The sequence below is a fragment of the Enhydra lutris genome, unplaced genomic scaffold, assembly GCF_002288905.1.
Source record: "Enhydra lutris kenyoni isolate GAN:26980312 unplaced genomic scaffold, ASM228890v2 scaffoldscaffold50, whole genome shotgun sequence".
Lineage (NCBI taxonomy): Eukaryota > Metazoa > Chordata > Mammalia > Carnivora > Mustelidae > Enhydra > Enhydra lutris.
Genome location: NW_019154134.1, coordinates 6,009,154 through 6,028,053, shown reverse-complemented (window position 1 = coordinate 6,028,053; position 18,900 = coordinate 6,009,154). Strand labels below are relative to the sequence as shown.

The following is an 18,900-nucleotide window of genomic DNA, read 5'->3' as shown; positions in this document are numbered from 1 at the left end:
ACAAAGGAAGAGTCTTGAATTTAAGAACTAACATAATTACCTTACCCATGCCTTTTAAGAAACTCTAGCAGATGATATGAATTAAAAAGAAAAGAAGCCATTCAGAGAGCAAGGATTATTTCACCTTACAAAGACAAAGAATTGTATGCTTCATGAAAAGGACTGTATCTCTCTGAAAAAGAGTGAGAAAAAAAGTGATTCTGGAGTGACTGTCAGGAAGGCAACCAAGTGTGTCCTCTTTAAGTCCACCTACTCAGAGTGGGGATGATGATACTTACAAAAGCTCAGCACACATGGCACACTTATTGCCATGTGTTTTGCCATCAGGACCAAGGACTGGATCATTTTCCCTCGTGCATCCAAGTCTTCCGTCCTTCACATAAGGCCGAAAAGCACTACATACATCCTGAAGAACAGGGAAAAGAACTTAACATTCACCATCCTGATTGTAATGCCTTCCACGGTTTTCGGAAATCGTATAGTACTCAGTGTTTCTCTGCCCAGTGTATCCTAGCCACCAAGAGCAATGCCTAGAAGTAGCTTAGTAAGTGTTGCATAATTCACGAGGTTATATATGGTGCTCATTTATTTATTCATTTATTAGTAAACACAGATACCCTAGTAAGTGCTAGAACTAAGGTGGAACACAGTCCTTGCACTCAACTTGCTCACGATCTACTGGATGACACAAAGAGACATTTAAAATATGATGTGCTAACTGTCCTGGTAGGTGTTCTAGGAGCATAGAAAGGGCACCAAATCTTGACTTAGGAAATACATTCAGCTAGAAAAAGTCAAGTGTGACAGGTCTGAGATACTCATTTCTTTCTTCTGTCATCACAAGTGCACAGAATGTTAGCAAAGAGAAAAGCTATTTAATCAAAATCTCATTTTTTGATATGGCAACACTGGTATAGTGTGGTAAGTAATTTGTCCAAGGTCTCCTGACAGCAAGTAACAAGCTAGGGTTTCAATTCAGATTGACTGATTCATAATGCCCTTTCTACGACAAGTGTAGTTTCCTTTTGATGGATGGATGGATGGATGGATGGACTGATTGGTTTTTGTTTTGTTTTGTTTTGTTTTTTCATAGAAAGCAGAAATAGAGCTGAACATTCTAACTACCAGCGTCACCTGCTAGAGTTGTAGGAATCAACTGCTTTTCATCCAAACAGGCAGTGCCCGATCTTATGTAAAGCAAGAATTGCTCTCTTCTTAACACCCCACACCAAAGAAAGAAGAGGAGATCATCTTCTTTCTCTCTAAAGTCAGCCTCCCAAGATTTCCCACCATTTGACACTCGTCCTCACCTCCTCTGGATTACTGGTCTCACATTCCCCTTCGCTTTTTATGCCAACTTGGGACCTGGTTTTACTGGAATTGAAAGTCAGGAGACACAGAAGTTTAGTATCACAGAACTTCTTACCATTCAAAAATAACTTATTGTCACTGTATTATGATTCTCCTTTGTACTTGAAAACAGATGTCACATTGCATTCTTTTCCTCACTTACTCTTTCTAATGAGAGCTTATGTTTACAGCTTGAAGTTGAAGAAATAGAATTATGTTGGAGGGCTAATAAGAGTCAGATCTATAAATATTATTTCTAGAATTTTCTTTCCTATGCTAAAGAGAATCCATATCAGAAGAGAAGGAAAAAGTACATCTTATAACTAGATAGTAGATGTCCCCAAAGAACTATGCTGTTGTTGATGATGTTGTTTTGAATATATGAATTCAAGTTCATAGATCTAACATCCTACTATATTATTCTTTGTTTGGCTTATGCTGACTAATGCTTTGGTTGTCATGGAAAGTACCTAAAGTCCCAAGAATTAGGTTGATTCAGTCTAATAGAGCTTTAACACTATCTGAAAACAGAACCATAAATGTAAAATATACTTCCTACTTTTTAAAAAGGTAAGGCAGCTTAAAACCACAGCCTGTGTATAACAATGAAAAAACAATATAAGGAGAAAAATGAAGCTATTAAAAGTGATAAGAAAAAAGTTCTATCAAAAGATAACCTCTGAGGGAAACAAACAAACAAATCGAATCCCAATGTTATTGCACAGTCTCCTAGTAAACAAAGCTAAGGAAGAAACCCAATGAGCAGTATGGCTCTCACTGTATAATGTAGGAAGCATACCAGAAATTAGGGATGAGAAATTTAGACCTGATGAGATTTAAACATTCTATCACAGGACCCTCCATATAAAACACAATAGTAGTTAAATGTACAGTGTGCTCATAATAGTATTACAAAATACATATCTAATAAAACCTGTCTGTTCTCTGTATGTATGTCTGTATTTTCCATTTATGTTGACCACTCGTAAGAGGTGAAGGCATTAATTTCAGACTGCATCTCTGAAAATGCAAAAATGCAAAGGATCAGAGTGATTTGATTCAGTTGTATTTTGGTAAAGATACTTATGACAAGAAGGGATAACTCTTGCACAATCCTGAAGACGGAATGTTTATCATACCCTTTATTGGCTTCAAGCACTGGTTGCTTTATATTTGCAAAAACTGAAGAGCAGACAATTCAAGACTGAGGCCACAGGCTAGAACCTGTGAAGCAGGGTGTGCCATCTTGCTGACTGAAGACAAGTGACAACCAAACTTAGCACTGAGGTACACAAAGAATGAAATGGGGACAAAATGTTGGACAGCAAGATGCGTTAGCTATGTGACAAAGGTCGAATCAATGGGGAGAAGTTCAATATTAAAAATTCCAATTCTCTATCTACTATTATAAATTACTGAGCACTAAATGAAAAAAATCACTTGATGATTAAATAATTCTCTGTGAACAAAGATATACTCCTAGAAAGACAGATAGAAATGGAAATATGTCTGTTACGTGTAAGTAAGTATACGTACATATATGTGTGCTTATATGTGCACACACAGGGAGATACACAGATTTAGATCTATCAGATGTCTGTCTACTTCACAGAGATACTGATAACTATCTGATAAACTGCACACAAAGGTGCTTTGTAAAATATAAAGTGTTGCACTACGTATTTTTTTCCGTAAGAATAGTAAAAGGAGTGGTCCTAATAATTTATGGCTGGCTAACTCTCACAAAATGAATTGATATTTTAAAGACTGGAAGAAAAAACTGTGTCATGTACTTATATGGAGAGTATGCTTTAGGGAGAAAGCCTGACGCAGATACTCACGCGTTCTCAGCACACAGCGCACATTTGTTGCTGTAGGTTTTCCCATCTGTGCCACAAACGGCTGCGTTGTCGAAGGTACAAATAAAATCCCCATTTCTCTCTTCTTTCCTGAAATCATCACAATTCAACTGCAAGAGACATTATCAAGGAACATCAAAATAGAAGAGATAAAATATTTGTTAGGTACATAGATACATAAATAGGTTAACATTTTAAACCCACAACAATATAACTTAACTGAAGAGCAAAACAGACTGTATGGATAACATTATGGATAATAGAACATGGCCCAAGAACAGAGATGTAATTAGATTTCAGGACAAAGAATTGCTATTTGATCTCAGCCACTTGCCATCTGGTGAGGTAGGCTAAGTCTCCTCTCTGGAACTTTGTATATACTGTTTATCAAATCCTGCCCTCCTTCTCTGCAGAGTGGTAATGAAGTCTAATAGATAATGTATAGGAAAGATCTCTGTAAACTCTAAGCTGCAATAAAGTTTTTATTATTATAGATCAGGGTAGTGATCAGGAGCCAGATTGCTGGGCTCATAATTCAAATTCTGCCACATACTGCTGTGTGATGTGGGAGTTACTTAATCCCTCTGTGCTTTAGTGTCCTTATTTGCAAAATACAATAGTACCAACCTCTCAACATTTTAAATGGTTTTCAGTGCACGAATATGTGCACAGCATTTACAATGGCGCATAGCATGTCAAAACCACCTACTGTTATTACTGTTGTTATTTTAAACATTTTCTGCACTGACAATCAAGCCAATCATGAAACATGTTTTGATGATGATGGAAGAAATCCCCAATCTCAGCTCAAATAATATGACACATACTTAGGGACATACCCGTATGGTGAGAAAAACAACTACACTAGGTGGTAACTGGAAACTAGGATTTGATTCTCACCTCTGCCACCCACTCACTCCACCTCTTTGAACCTTACTTTTCTTATCTGACAAATGGAAATTCACACCCCATCTGTACTACAGATTTGTGCTGAGCGTCAAATAAATACCTAGGAAACCTTATTTGGCAACACTATTGTGACATGAGCTAACTAAAGAAAACCCAGACTTAACTTAAATTTAATTTCTATCTAAAAGCAAAGAATGACATTGGAGAATTTTTCAGTTATTACATCGCATGACAAAATAAACTTTTGATGTTATTGTCATAACACAAATATTTTAAATATAGATATGGAACACTTAGAATATAGACCTGTGACCTAGTATGTTACACAATAGAAAAAATAAAAGAATAATGGATACAAATACGTAGAGAATTTGTGAACCAAAATGTTACATTGAGGAATACTTCCAAAAGACAATAAAAAAGGAAAAAGAATTTTACTTTATTTACTTATTTATTTATTAAGATTTTATTTATTTATTTGAGAGAGAGAGAGCACGAGAGGGGGAAGGGGCAGGCAGGAGGAAAAGCAGAGTCCCTGCTGAAGCAGGGAACCCAATGTGGCACACGATCCTGGGACTCCAGGATCATGGCCTAAGCAGAAGGCAGTCACTTAACCAACTGAGCCACCCAGGTGACCTGGAAAAAGAATTTTAATTAGGAAAAAAAAAAAAAAAAAAAAAAAAGCTATGGAAATAACCCACTATTCATGTCATCTGTTTGGGAAGAAGTTAAAATAGAGTGAAGATAAGTAATGGCTATAGGTATTATTGCATTTATTTGGTTGTTCATTTGTTCCTCAAAATTTGCTAGGCTCTGAGTTTCTACCAGACTAAGACACTGCAAAAAAAAAAAAAAAAAAAAAATTGAAATGTATGTTCTAAGGAACTTACATTCTGATGAGAAGTTAAAGACCATAAATATAATTTAAAATTAAAATAAATGCTATTAAAAATCACTGGAACAATAACTAGAATGGTGGTTATTTTAAATAGAGTGTCAAGAAAGATTTCTCTGTAAAGGTAACATTCGAGGTGAAATGGGATTAATGGGGAGAAACCAGCCATTAGAGATCTGAGGGAAGGACATTCTAGGCCTAGAGAACTGCAAGTGCAAAGGATTTGTGATAGGAACTCGACTGTCCTGTTTAAGGGGCACAAAGAAGTGTGTCTGAAGCATAAGGAAAAAGCAGGAGAGGGGCTGGTTTTCTCTCTAAGGTCATTTCTGAAGAAACCACTGAAGCATGGGTGGCATGGATTGATTTTATTAACTTGGGACAATCACTGCTCTCCCTCTTCAGCAAGAGCAACAGCAGCATACTAGGTCACAGGTGTTGGAAGGGTGATGATAGGGCAGATAAAAAGCCCAGCTGTAAAAAAAAAAAAAAAAAAAAAAGCCCAGCTGTGAGGCGATGAGAACAGGTGTGGGTATTTACTACTCCACCTCCTCCTCCCCCTCCAAACTCCAAGGGCTGGTAGGTCACAACCTAGAAAGAACACATCTTCCTATTACTAACAGTTTCTGAGAACTTACAGATGGATTCCCAACCTGGTGGACTGGCAACAGACTGGAGGGGTAACGCTAGTTCCAGAAACTTCTGATCTAGGCTTTATCCCTTTTCCTATCCTTACACTCACCAGAGAGGCAGAGACAGAGCATAGCCTTGAACACCATCTCACTCAGTGTAGCAGAAAAAAATAACTAAAGCTATTATGGAATCTTAGAATGGAAATACCTGTATGTGTGAGGAACAAAACATAAAAGAAAATGGTAATGTGAGCAAGATTCAGTATCAGTTGAAGCAGAATTATCAGAATGCATAGAAAAACAATTTTTTAAGAGTGTAACTATGCTTTAGAGAAAAAATATCTGCAATATGAAACAAGAAAAAAAGTTATAATGGGAAAAAAAGTGGAAGTTTTAGACATGGAAAATATTTAAATAGTTATAAATAAAACAGTAGAAAGACTAAAAGTAGGATAGGTACAAGTACCTAATGAATTTGTAAACCAGAAGACTAGATCAAGAAACTCTCAGAGAAGCAATCATAAAGGAAAATGAATTTAAAATAGAAGAGAAAATCTAAACAACATGGGGAATAGAATTAGAAGTCCCCAAATGAGGCAACCATATATAGGAAAAATATTTGAAGAAATAGTGAACATTTCTAGAATCAATGAAAAATGAAAAACAAAAACAAGAGAAACAGAGAAACAGCCATAGCAACTCAAAGATGGAATCTAGTCAATAATAAATTAGAGAAGTTTAGGGCTTTTTTTTTTTTTTTAAGATTTTATTTATGTATTTGACAGAGAGAGAGTCGTAGGACACAAGTAGGCAGAGAGGCAGGCAGGGAGAGAGGGAGGAAGCAGGCTCCTTGCTGAGCAGAGAGCCCAATGTGGGCCTCGATCCCAGGACCCTGAGATCATGACCTGAGCCGAAAGCAGAGGCTTAACCCACAGAGCCACCCAGGTACCTGAAGTTTAGGACTTTTTAACCAAATAAAAGCAAGCTAACATATGTTAGGGGAGAAGATACAGATTTAACAATAAACAGTGGCATTAGTAATAGTGATGATAAATAATTATAAATATGGGTATTTGGTTAAGGGGTGTCATAGTAAGAGTCAAAATAGATATGCAACCTTTAACTCATCATCAAAGAAAACTGAAAGGAAGAAACTACTTTTAAATTATTTTTTAAAAGTCTGATAACTGAAAATATGAAAAATTAGGAGAACCAAGTCCTAGTACAACAGAATTAACAAACTATAAATGAGCTAAGCACACAAATTAAAATACAATTTGTGCTTGGATTTAAAAAACAGGATTAGGGGCACCTGGGTGGCTCAGTGAGTTAAGCCTCTGCCTTTGGCTCAGGTCATGGTCTCGGGGTCCTGGAATCGAGCCCCCGCATCGTGCTCCCTGCTCAGCAGGGAACCTGCTTCCTCCTCTCTCTCTGCCTGCTTCTCTGCCTACTTGTGATTTCTCTGTGTCAAATAAATAAAGTACTTAAAAAAATTTTTTTAAAAATGAAAAACAGGATTGAGCAGGTATGGATGATAAAAGAAAATTAAAATTAAAGAGCACACAGATACTGAAACAATAAGACAAAAGATATGAGGTAAAAATGAATAAGAAGAGAGCAGATGCAGTAATATTAATACTAAAAATATAGAATTCAGCCCAAAATGCATCATAAGTGACAAAAGACACTATGTAAAGTAAAAGGGAAAACAGAACATAAGGATATAATAATTACTGAGCATTCGTTCACTTAATAATATAGGCTCTACCTCCATCAGACTGCAACCAAAAAATTTTGATAGAATAAGATAAATCAGTAACTGGATTTACGGATTTTAGCATATACTTCTCAGAAACTGATAGATGAAGGAAAAAAATTAAGATGCTTATGTCATTAGATTTTTATAGAAAACTATATCCAGGAAACAGCAAATAAACATTTTTTCCAAGACATAGAAAACATTTATAAAAGTGGAATATTTACTAGGCTACTCAGAAAGTCTTAGGAAATTCAAAGGATCAATGTCATATGGTCTATGTTCTCTGCCCAAGAAATATTTGGCAAAGAGTGACAAACGGAAACACTTCAAGCACCAATCTTGAGATAGATGATCATTAGTATCTTTACATACCCTTGTCATGGAATCTTAAAATTAAAAATTTTAATGCTCAATCCATTACAATATGTGCACCAGAGAAAACATAAAGAAATAAGAACAAGTGACACGGATAACAAAAAAAAAAAAAAAAAAAAAAAAAAAAAAAGAAGATTAACCAAAAAGCTGATACTCAAATTCCTATGACAGTTGGTAAGAGAGAAGACAGAAATAAAAACACATGCAATCATCATTTTAAGTAACTATATAAAAATTGACACATATATACAACAAAAACATATTATCAGTATCTATATGCTAAAACATCTGAAAACCGAAATAGAGATACCAAAAAAGTGTAAAATAGTTACAGTGGTTTGATAGGAAAAGTGGAACAGACATTAATCCCATTGATAAACTGGTCTGAGATACTCCCTCCTCCAAATGCCCAAGTACTAATAGCTTTAAAATCCACTATCTAAATTGTTAAGAAAAAGTGAAAACTTGTACTGAGTAATAATAATTTAAAAGTTATTCCAAAAATTGAGAAGTTATGTTAACTGAAAAATAATTGTAGACAGTTTTATTGAGGTTTTACTTACATACCATAAAAGGCATGAATTTTGGTAAATTTATGGAGGTGTATAGCCATCACCTCAGTTTTAGAATACTTCCATCACTCTAAGAGTTTCCCCTGTGCCCATTTACAGTTAATCCCAGTTCCCAGCTCTAGCCTTAGGCAGCCACAGATTTTTCTGGTTATAAATTTACCTTTTCTGGATATTTCTTATAAATGGAATCATAAATATGCAATTGTTTGATTCCAGCTTCTTTCAGTTTGCATAATGTTTCTTAGGTTCATCCATGTCATAACAGGATCAGGGGTACTTTCCTTTTATTTCTGAATAAAATTCCACTCTATAAATGTAGCTCATTTTGTTTATCTGTCACCAGCAGACCTGCAGACATTTAGATTGTTTCCAGTTTCGGATTATTAAAAAGAATACTGTTATGAATATTCACATGCATGGCTTCATGTGGACATATGTCTTCACTTCAATAGGGCAGAGTCCTCGGACCAAATTTATTAGGTCATATGGCAAATTTATGTTTCACTTCTTCAGAAGCTGCCAGACTGTCTTCCGATGTAGTTGCACTCTTGAATAATCTTTCCTGCCATCTCTAAGTGTTCCAGTTTGTCCAAAATCTTAACAACATTCTGTATTTTCCGTTTTGAGGATTTACAGCCATTCTTGTGGGTGTATAACAGCACCTCACTGAGGTTTTAATATGCATGTCCCTACATAATAATAATGTAAAACATCTTTTTAAGTGCTCACTAGCCATTACATTTTTAGTGTAATAGCTATTTCTAATTGAGTTGCCTTCTTATAATTGAGTTGTAAAGAGTTCCTTACATATTGTAGATAAAAGTCTTTTACCCTGTATATGAGTATTTCTCTCAGTCCATACTTGTTTTTCTATTGTCTCAGTGATTTTATTTGAAGCCCAAATGTTTGTACAGGCATACTTTGGAGACACTGCAGGTTTGGTTCCAGACCACTGCAAAAGCCAAATATCGCAATAAGGCAAGTCAAACGCATTATTTTTTGTTTTCCAGTATATGCAGAAGTTATGTTTATACTATCCTGTAGTCTTTTAGGGGTGCAATAGTGTTATGTCTAAAAAACACAATGTCCACACCTTAATTAAAAGATACTTTTTTTGCTAAAAAATTATCATCATCATCTGAGCTTTCAGTGAGTCTTCCCCTTTTTGCTAGTTGAGGGTCTTGGTTCACAGATCAGGATGGTGGTGGCTGAAGGCTAGCGTGGCTGTTGCAATGTCTTAAAATAAGGCAACAATGAAGTGTGCCACACCGATGAACTCTCCTTTTCATGAATGATTTCTCTGTGGCATGTGACGCCGTTTTGACTGCATTTTACCCACGGCAGAACATCTTTCAAAACTAGGAGTCAATCTTCTCAAACCCTGCTTTACTGACTAAGTTTACAGAATATTCTAAATCTTTTATTGTCATTTCAACAATCTTCACAGCATCTTCACCAGGAGTAGATTCCAGCTCAAGAAACCATGTAAGTGACTCCTCGGGGCACCTGGATGGCTCAGTTGGTTAAGCACCTGATTCTTCGTTCTGGCTCGGGTCATGCTCTCAGGCTCATGGGATGGAGTCTCATGTAGGCCTGTGTACTCAGTGAGGAGTTTGCTTGAGATTCTCTCTTTACCACCACATCTCCCCAATGCCTCCCCTCAAATAAATGAATAAAAATCTTAAAAAAAAAAAAAAAAAGAAGTGACTGCTCATAGGTTCAAGTTTCATGACAAAATTGCGGTAATTCAGCCACACTCAGCCTGCACTTCTGGAGAATACTTGCTATTCCTGCCACATCTGCAGTTGCTCCCTCCGCTGAAGTTCTAAATCCCTCAAAGTCATTCGTGAAAGTTGGAATCAACTTCTAAACTCCTGTTAATGTTGAGACTGTATTTTGACCTCTTCCCATGAATCAAAATGTTCATAATGGCATCTAGAACCGTGAATCCTTTCTAGAGGTTTTCAATTTACTTTGCCCAAAGCCATCAGAGAAATTATTATCTATGGCAGCTAGAGCCTAACAAAGTATATTTCTTAAACAATAAGACTTAAAAGTCAAAATTACTCCTTGATCTATGGGCTGCAGAATGGATGTTGCATTAGCAGTCATGAAAACAACATTAATTTCATTGTTCTTCTCCATTGACGATCACTGATCACAGATAACCATAAAAATTTATAATAATGAAGTTTTGAAATATTAGGAGAATTACCAAGATGTGACACAGAGACATGAAATGAGCAACTGCTATTGGGAAGACGGTATCAATAGACTTGTTTGATGCAAGATTGCCATAAACCTTCAATTTGTAAAAACATCTGAGACACACAATAAAGCAAGTGCAATAAAATGAAGTATGCCTGTAATTTTGATGAAGTCCAACTTATTAATTTTGTATTTATAGAGCATGGTTCTGGTTTCACATTTAAAAACTCTGTCTAACCCAAATTCATGAATTTCTTCTGTTACGTTTTAGCCCAGAAATGTTATAGTTACGACTCTTAAATTTGAGACTCTAATCCATTTTGAGTTAATTTTTATGGACGATGTAAGGTAAGAGTCTAAATTTATTTTTATGGATATTAAATTTTCCAAGCATTTGTTTTATCTTGACAAGTCAGTCAAGTATTTGACCATAAATGGAAAGAATATCAATTCCATTCCACTGCACTGATCTTTATGCCTGTCCTTAAACCAATAACACACTGTTTTGTTCACTGTCATTTTATAATACATTTTGAAGTCAGTTACTCTTGGGTGTCGCAACATTTCTATATAAATATTAAAATTAATTTGTTGATTTCTACCAAAAAAAAAGTCAGCTAGGACTTTGTAGGGGATATGTAGAATTTATAGATTAATTTTGGGAGAATTGCCATCTTGATAATAATTTTTGGATTGTTCATTGCTAGTATACAGAAATACAATGCAGTTTGCATTACTGATTTGTATACTGAAATCTTGCTAAACTCATTTATTAGTTTCTTGCTAAACTCATTCTCTAGCTTCTTTTTATGGATGCTTAGGATTTTCTATATACAGTATCATGTACCTACAATGAAAAAAAATTACTTTCCTTCCAAGCAGAATATCTTAATTAATTAAGAAATTTTGCCTTGGGGTGCCTGGGTGGCTCAGTCATTAAGCGGTTAAGCATCTGCCTTCAACTCAGCTCATAATCCCCCGTGTCCTGGGATAAGCCCCTCATTGGGCTCCCTGCTCTGCAGGAAGCCTGCTTCTCCCTCTCCCACTCCCCCTGCTTTGTTCCCTCTCTTGCTGTCTCTTGTGAAATAAATAAATAATAAATAAATAAATAAAATCTGTTAAAAAAAAAAAGAAAAGGAAAGAAATTTTGCCTTATTATATTGGCCATATGCACCAGCTCAATGTTGAATAGAAGTGGTATGTTGAATAAAAGTGGTAAGAGCAATCATCTTCACTTTCTTCTAGTCTTAAAGTAAAAGTATTCACTCCCTAACCATTAAGTAGATGTAAGTTATAGCTTTATCATAGATGTCCTTTATCAGCTGAGGAAGTTTTTATCTACTGGTAGTTTTGTGCATGTGAGTTTGTGTGTTTTCATGTTTGAGAGAGAGATAGAAGAGTGTTTTTTTTTTTTTTATCTTGAGTGACTGTTAGATTTTGTTAAATGCCTTTTCTGCCTCTGTTGAAATAATGAGGTACTTTTGTCCTTTATCATTATGGTGTACTAGATTTTCTGTTGTTAAACCAACCTTTCTTTCCTAGAATAATTTCCTTTGGTTATGGTTTTATCTTTTGTTGTTGTTGTTGTGGATTCTGTTTGCTAATATTTTGTTAAATATTTTTCTATGTACATTTATGAGAAATATTTGTCAGTAGTCTTCTATAGTTGTGATATCTTCCTTTGGATTTCATATCAAAATAATACTGGCTAATAAGTGTCACTTCTTCTATTTCCTGAATGAGTCTATACAAGATTAATATTATTTCTTCTTTCACTATTTGGTGGGGGTCACCAACAAAATCTGAACTTTTCTTTCACTTAATCATGGATTCAACTTGTTTACTTGCTATACATCTATTTTGATTTTTTATTTCTTCTTGGGTCAGTTTTAGTAATTCATGTATTTCTAGGAATTTGTCTATTTTATGTCAGTTGTCTACTTTTGGGGCACATATTTGTTCATAATATTCTACTATAATCCTTGTAATTTCTCTAGGGTATATAATGATATTTCATATTTCATTCCTGATTTTGGTAATTTTTGTTTTCTCTCACTTTTTTTCTTTTTTGTTAGGGCATTTTGTCTAAAGGTATACCAGCTTTGTTAATCTTCTCAAAGAACCAACATCTGGTCTATTAACTTCCTATTATTTTAAGGTTTTCTATTTTATTGATTTCTGCTCTATTCTTTAATATGTCCTTCCTTCTGCTTGATTGAGGTTTAGTTTGCTCTTCTTTTTCTAAGTTTCTTAATGTAGAAGTTAAGATTATTAATTTGTGACCTTTCTTCTTCTCTGATTTAGGTATTTAAAGCTCTATACAATGCTTTAGCTAAGCTCATAAATCTTGAATTGAGTTTTTATATTTCTTCAGTTCAAATTATATTCTAATTTCTCTCAAGATGTTTCTTTTATCCATCAATTATTTAGAAGTATGCTGCTTCTTACTGTCCAAATATTTGGGGATTTCTCCTATTTCTTGCTCTTGCTGGTTTTCTACTCAATTCCATTTTTCAGAAAACATATTTTGTATGATTTTAATTATTTTAAATTTAATGAGATACATTTTATATCCTAGCATTTAATCTATTTTGTAGACTGTTTCATTGTTCCTTGAAAAGAATGTACCTTCTGCAATCATTGAGGAAACAGTCTGTATATTTCAGTTAGTTCCTAGTGTTGTTCAAGTATTCTATATCATTGATATTTTGTCTAGTTCTATCAATTTTTAACAGTAGAGTATTAAAATTTCTAATTATTATTGCTGAATTGTCTATTTTTTCATTTAATTAAAGAATATTTGGTTTTATACATTTTGAGCTTCTGTTAGTAGGAGCATATACATTTATAATTGTTATATCTCCTGGTGAGTTAATACTTTTGTATTACAAAATGTCCCTATTTGTCTCCAATAATATTATTTGTCTTAATGTCTATTTTATCAGATGGTAATGTAGCAAATCTTGCTCTCTCATGTTATATTTGGCCTGGTATCTCTCATCATTTCACACTTCTTCTGTCTTTGGATTTAAGGAATACCTAATGGAGATACTTTATAGCTGTTTTTTTTAATCAGACAAAAATCTCCACTTTTTGACTGGAATATTTAAATTATTTACATTTAGTATAATTATTGATATATTTTTATTTGCTATGTTTATATTTGTTTTCAATATGCTTTTGTGCTTTTTTACTTCTTTAATCCTCCACTACTGCCTTCTTTTTGGTTAAATATTTCTAGGGTGTCTTTTTAACTATTGTGTTCATTTTATTTATTTATTATATTTGTCATTTTCTTGCTGGTTACTCTAGTAATTGCAATATGCCTCCTAGTTTATCACAATCTATTAAAGATTAATATTTAATTCTGGTAAAATATAGAAACTTTGCCCCAACACAGCTCTTTTATTCCCCTTTGTACTATAGTTATCTTAAATATTTTATCCATACAAATGCAAGCTGGTGCAACCACTCTGGAAAACAGCATGGAGGTTCCTCAAAATGTTGAAAATAGAATTACCCTATGACCCAGCAATTGCACTACTGGGTATTTACCCTAAAGATACAAACGTAGTGATCCGAAGGGGCACGTGCACCCGAATGTTTATAGCAGCAATGTCTACAATAGCCAAACTATGGAAAGACCTAGATGTCCATCAACAGATGAATGGATAAAGAAGATGTGGTATATATACACAATGGAATACTATGCAGCCATCAAAAGAAATGAAATCTTGCCATTTGCGACGACATGGATGGAACTAGAGGGTATCATGCTTAGCGAAATAAGTCAATCGGAGAAAGACAACTATCATATGATCTCCCTGATATGAGGAAGTGGAGATGCAACATGGGGGGGTTAAGGGGGTAGGAGAAGAATAAATGAAATAAGGTGGGATTGGGAGGGAGACAAACCATAAGTGACTCTTAATCTCACAAAACAAACTGAGGGTTGCTGGGGGGAGGGGGGTTGGGAGAAGGGGGGTGGGGTTATGGACATTGGGGAGGGTATGTGCTATGGTGAGTGCTGTGAAGTGTGTAAACCTGGTGATTCACAGACCTGTACCCCTGGGGATAAAAATACATTATATGTTTATTAAAAAAATAAATTAATTAAAAAATATATTTTATCCATACACCCAATAAAAGAGCACTGTAATTATTGCTTTATATATTGTATCTTTAAAAGGAACTAGGTAAGATGCACCTGGCTGTCCCTGTCAGTAGAGCATGGGACTCTTGATCTTGGTGAATTCAAGCCCCACATTGGGTGTGGAGATTATTTGAAAAATAAAATCTTTAAAAAATGAAAAATAAATAAAAGAAACTAGATGAAAATAAGGGAAATATATTTATAAAGTAGTTCATATTAACATATATATTTATCATTTCTGGTGCTTTTCATTTCTTTCTGTAAGTCCAAGTTACTATCCAGGAGTCATTTCCTTTCAGCTAATGCACTACTCTTATTATTACTTGTAAGACAGGTCTGAAGGCAACAAATTTTCCCAGATTTCACTGATTTGGAAATATCTTTATTTGACTTAATTTTTATAGATTAACTCTGGTGGATATAAAATATTGATAAACTTTTTTTTTTTTTTTTAAGAACTTTGAGCATGCCATTCCATCGTCTTTGGGCCTTCATTATTTTAGATGAGAAGCCAGTCATCAATTGTAACCAGTACAAAGAATGTGTCATTTTTCTTTTGCCACTTCAAACATTTTCTCTTGATTTCAACATTTTGACCATGATGGCCTAAGTTCCAATCGCTTTATATTTATCCTATTTGGGATTTGTTGAAATTCTTGAATGTAATGAGTAATTTTTAAAAAATATAGTGTGATACATTTTAGGCTATTATATCTTGAAATAATTGTTCTATTTTATCTCTTTTTTATTTTTGATATTTCTATTGCACATGTTTTGGCATGCCTGCTACCTCAGAGACTCTGTGGCTCCATTTTTCTCAACATTTTTCTCTATTTCTATTATTAACTTTTATTGATCTTTCTACAAGTTTAGTAATTCTTTCTTATGCAACCTCAATGCTGCTTTTGAACCTCTCTACTGAATTTTTTATTTGACTTATGCTTGTCAACTCCAGAATTTCTATTTGAGATATATACCATTGTCTATCTCCATCTCTATCTCCTGAAAATTTCTATTTGTTTATTCATTGTCATTATACTTTCCTTTAATAATCCACCTATGGTTTTCTTTAGTATTTGAACATTTTTAAAATAGCTGCTTCAAGTCTTTGTGAAATCTAATATTCAGGGACACTCAAATAGTTTCCATTGGCTTTTCTTTCCCTGAATATGGGTCATACATTCCAGTTACTTTGCATATTTCACAATTTTTGTTGAAGATTGGACATTTTGAATAATGATTTCACTCTAAAGATTCTTTTTGCTGCCTTATTGCTTATTTGCATCTTTGGCTGGGCTAACTCTCTGATTTCTTGCTGTCCTATAGTGTACAGCTGTTGATGTGTCTCCCATGAAAACGTTTATGGTTTTTATTTTTTTAAGACTGTCTCTCTAGGTTTTTCTTTATCCATCTCTATAACTTAGTGGTTGGCCAATGATCAGACACAGTTTGGGCTCAAACACCTCAGGCTAATAAGGCTTCCAATGTTTGCAGATAGACCTGTATGTACCGGGGAGGGCATTAAAATTTCAGGACATAGTTACATCTACCCCAGCATTTGGTTTCCACTGGGATTTTTTTCATGTGTGTTTTCTTTTTCTTTCTTTCTTTTTTTTTCTGGTGCAAAAAAAGTGGTTTTATTAAAGTACAGGAACAGGACCTGTAAGCAGAAAGAGCTGCTTCATGTGTGTTTTCGAAGTGCTTGTGCACAGTCTTATGCAGTTAAAACTTTGTGGATTGCTCATTCCCTCTTTGCTCTCTGCTGCCCATGTATGAAGACTCAGCCAGAAACAGGCTTTCCTCAGTCATGCTACAACTTCAGGCTCCTTACTCTTAGTGAAAATCATGACAGCCACTGAAAACATCTCTGGAAATGATTGTTGCCCACTACTCTAAATAACTTTAATAAAGACAGTGCAGTTGCTGACCAAGCAAAAGGAGCGAAATGGCAGTATCCCTCAACAGGAACATCACAGACCACCCCCTGCATTGTTCCTATTAAGAATCTAGCAGTTTTTCAAGCATAAATGCTTGTCAGAGTGACACCGGCTATTGGTCAATTTCCAGAGTGCTATGATTGTTTTGGTCAATTTTGTCTCAATTTATAGTTGTTTTTTGGATAGAGGATTTGCTAACCTCCTTAAATGAAGTGAGTAAACTTAAATGAAATGAGATCTCCAGTACAATGAAAAATGAAGTGTTTTCATTTTACTTATGAAAATAGTTTCAAATTTTCTAAATAAAATACTATCCAAATTCAACGGTGTATTAAAAATGTGTATGGTTAAGTATGATTTACCTTAAGAAAACATTAATAGTTTAACATAAGCAAATTTATCAAGAAATTTATTATATTAATAGACTGAAAGAGAAAAATCAGAAAATTATTTCAACAATTGTAGAAAAGACATTTGGTAATGATCAAAACAGATTCAGGAGATTAAGAACAGAAAAGAATTTTCTAAACTTGCTAAAGTTTATTTATAAAACACCTACAGTAAGTATAGTTACGGAGAAACTCTAGATATATTCCTTTTAATATATGATGAGAGGGCAAGCTAATGTTCATTATCATTACTACTGTTTACGGAATTCTAGATCCTAGACAATGATATAAGAAAAAAAAAAGAAATAAAGGAGTGATAAAATGGAAAAGGAAGTTATAAAACACCTATTATCTCCTATTATGCAGATAATGTGATCAACTACCAAGAAAAAAATGACAGACTCAAAAAACTATCAGAATTAACACAAGATATCATAAAGCTGTTCGATATAAGATTAGCCTGTAGAAATCAATAGAACAATAACCAGACAGAAATACCATAAACAACAAAATACCAAACAAAATATCAGTAAAATGACAAATTTTCTAGGTATTAGCAAAAATTATAAAAATCTGTTGAGAATACTTAATAGATTTCATAAAGCAGACAGAAATGATTATGAATTAATGATAAGGTATTTTGTGCTCTTGAGTTGGGTAGGCTCATATTACAAAAAGTCAATTTAACTCAAATTAATTTATAAAATTCTTTGTATCCCTGATCACTTTGTTCCCAAACTCAAGTTGGATTTTACATAAACTCAATAAACTTTTTATTTCTAGTATATGGGAAAATGTGTGTCTATGCATAAGTAAGTGAACTTGGAAAAAGATGAATTAAGAAAAGGGACCTGCCTTATTAGTTACTGAAGCAACGAGTTCATCTGAACAGAATAGGGAACTCAGAAACACACAGATACACACATATGGACTTGATATCCTACATAGTTGGCAATCTACACCAATGAGAAACATTTTACCTGAAGGGCCTGCAGCCAAATATGGACTACCTTAATTTGTAAGTTAAGTATGTTCCTAGGTAGCAAGGCAAGTAATCATAAGGACTTAAGAGGTTAAAAATTATAACTCAGGCATAAAATGATAATAGAAAAGGATCATGTCTTAGGATTCCAAAATTTTATTTCTTAAAAATCTTATTTGATTAAAATTCAGTAAATGTATGATTAGAAATATTTCAAAATAGTTTTGTTAGAATTGGTATGTAAGTGTATTTCATTTTTTTTGTTTGTCATTTGCTGTGTTTTCTATCTTAAAACATCATTGATTAGTTTCTCATGAAGGAAAAAGATGGGAGGAGAGGGTGGAGAAGGAGAATAGATCATACTGAATGAGCCTCTCTCTAAATGTGACAACTAAAGGCAGAATTGGAATTTTCCAGGAAACTTTTCTGATCTCCAGAGATGTTTTTAGAGCACAGAAGCTGCTCGCTTGTGCTCAGATAAAGGATTTGCAATGATTGACCAATTGAGTGGTGACTGTGTTATTGTTTTAAAAGTGAGACCAGTTGAGTTCAAGCAAAGATTGTGGTTAAGTAGATTTACTGTGAAGGCTAAGATTCTCAGATATTCCTAAGTACCATTGATGGGGAAAATTTTAGCTTGGTTAGACCACGGGTGTTACAGTAATTTGGGTGCATCTCCCTTGACTGATTGTTTTAATTATGTGTCAGGAACAGAGAGGAGGAACAGCAAGAAGATACTGGAGAAGAAACTACCCAGGAAACCTGGAGTGATACGAATACTTGTCAGAATTCCTAGTGATAATCCCCAGCTTCATCAACAGCTTCCTAAGGAGTTGGCCTCACAACAGGTATGACCTAGTAATTAGGAAATACACAAGTAGCT

The 18,900-nt window shown here is 34.3% G+C and overlaps 1 protein-coding gene across 1 annotated transcript in view; it reads right to left on the bottom strand.

Moving 5' to 3' along the window:
* The window catches only part of LOC111156935 (serine peptidase inhibitor, Kazal type 5), an 81,530-nt gene that overhangs the window by 55,885 nt on the left and 6,745 nt on the right, over positions 1–18,900 (bottom strand). The window contains exons 5-7 of the mRNA XM_022518089.1: positions 3,192–3,319; positions 1,311–1,374; positions 279–406 (exon numbers count right to left, since the gene is read on the bottom strand). Of these exons, the coding sequence (XP_022373797.1) occupies positions 279–406; positions 1,311–1,374; positions 3,192–3,319 (320 nt within the window). The remainder of the gene's footprint in view (positions 1–278; positions 407–1,310; positions 1,375–3,191; positions 3,320–18,900) is intronic.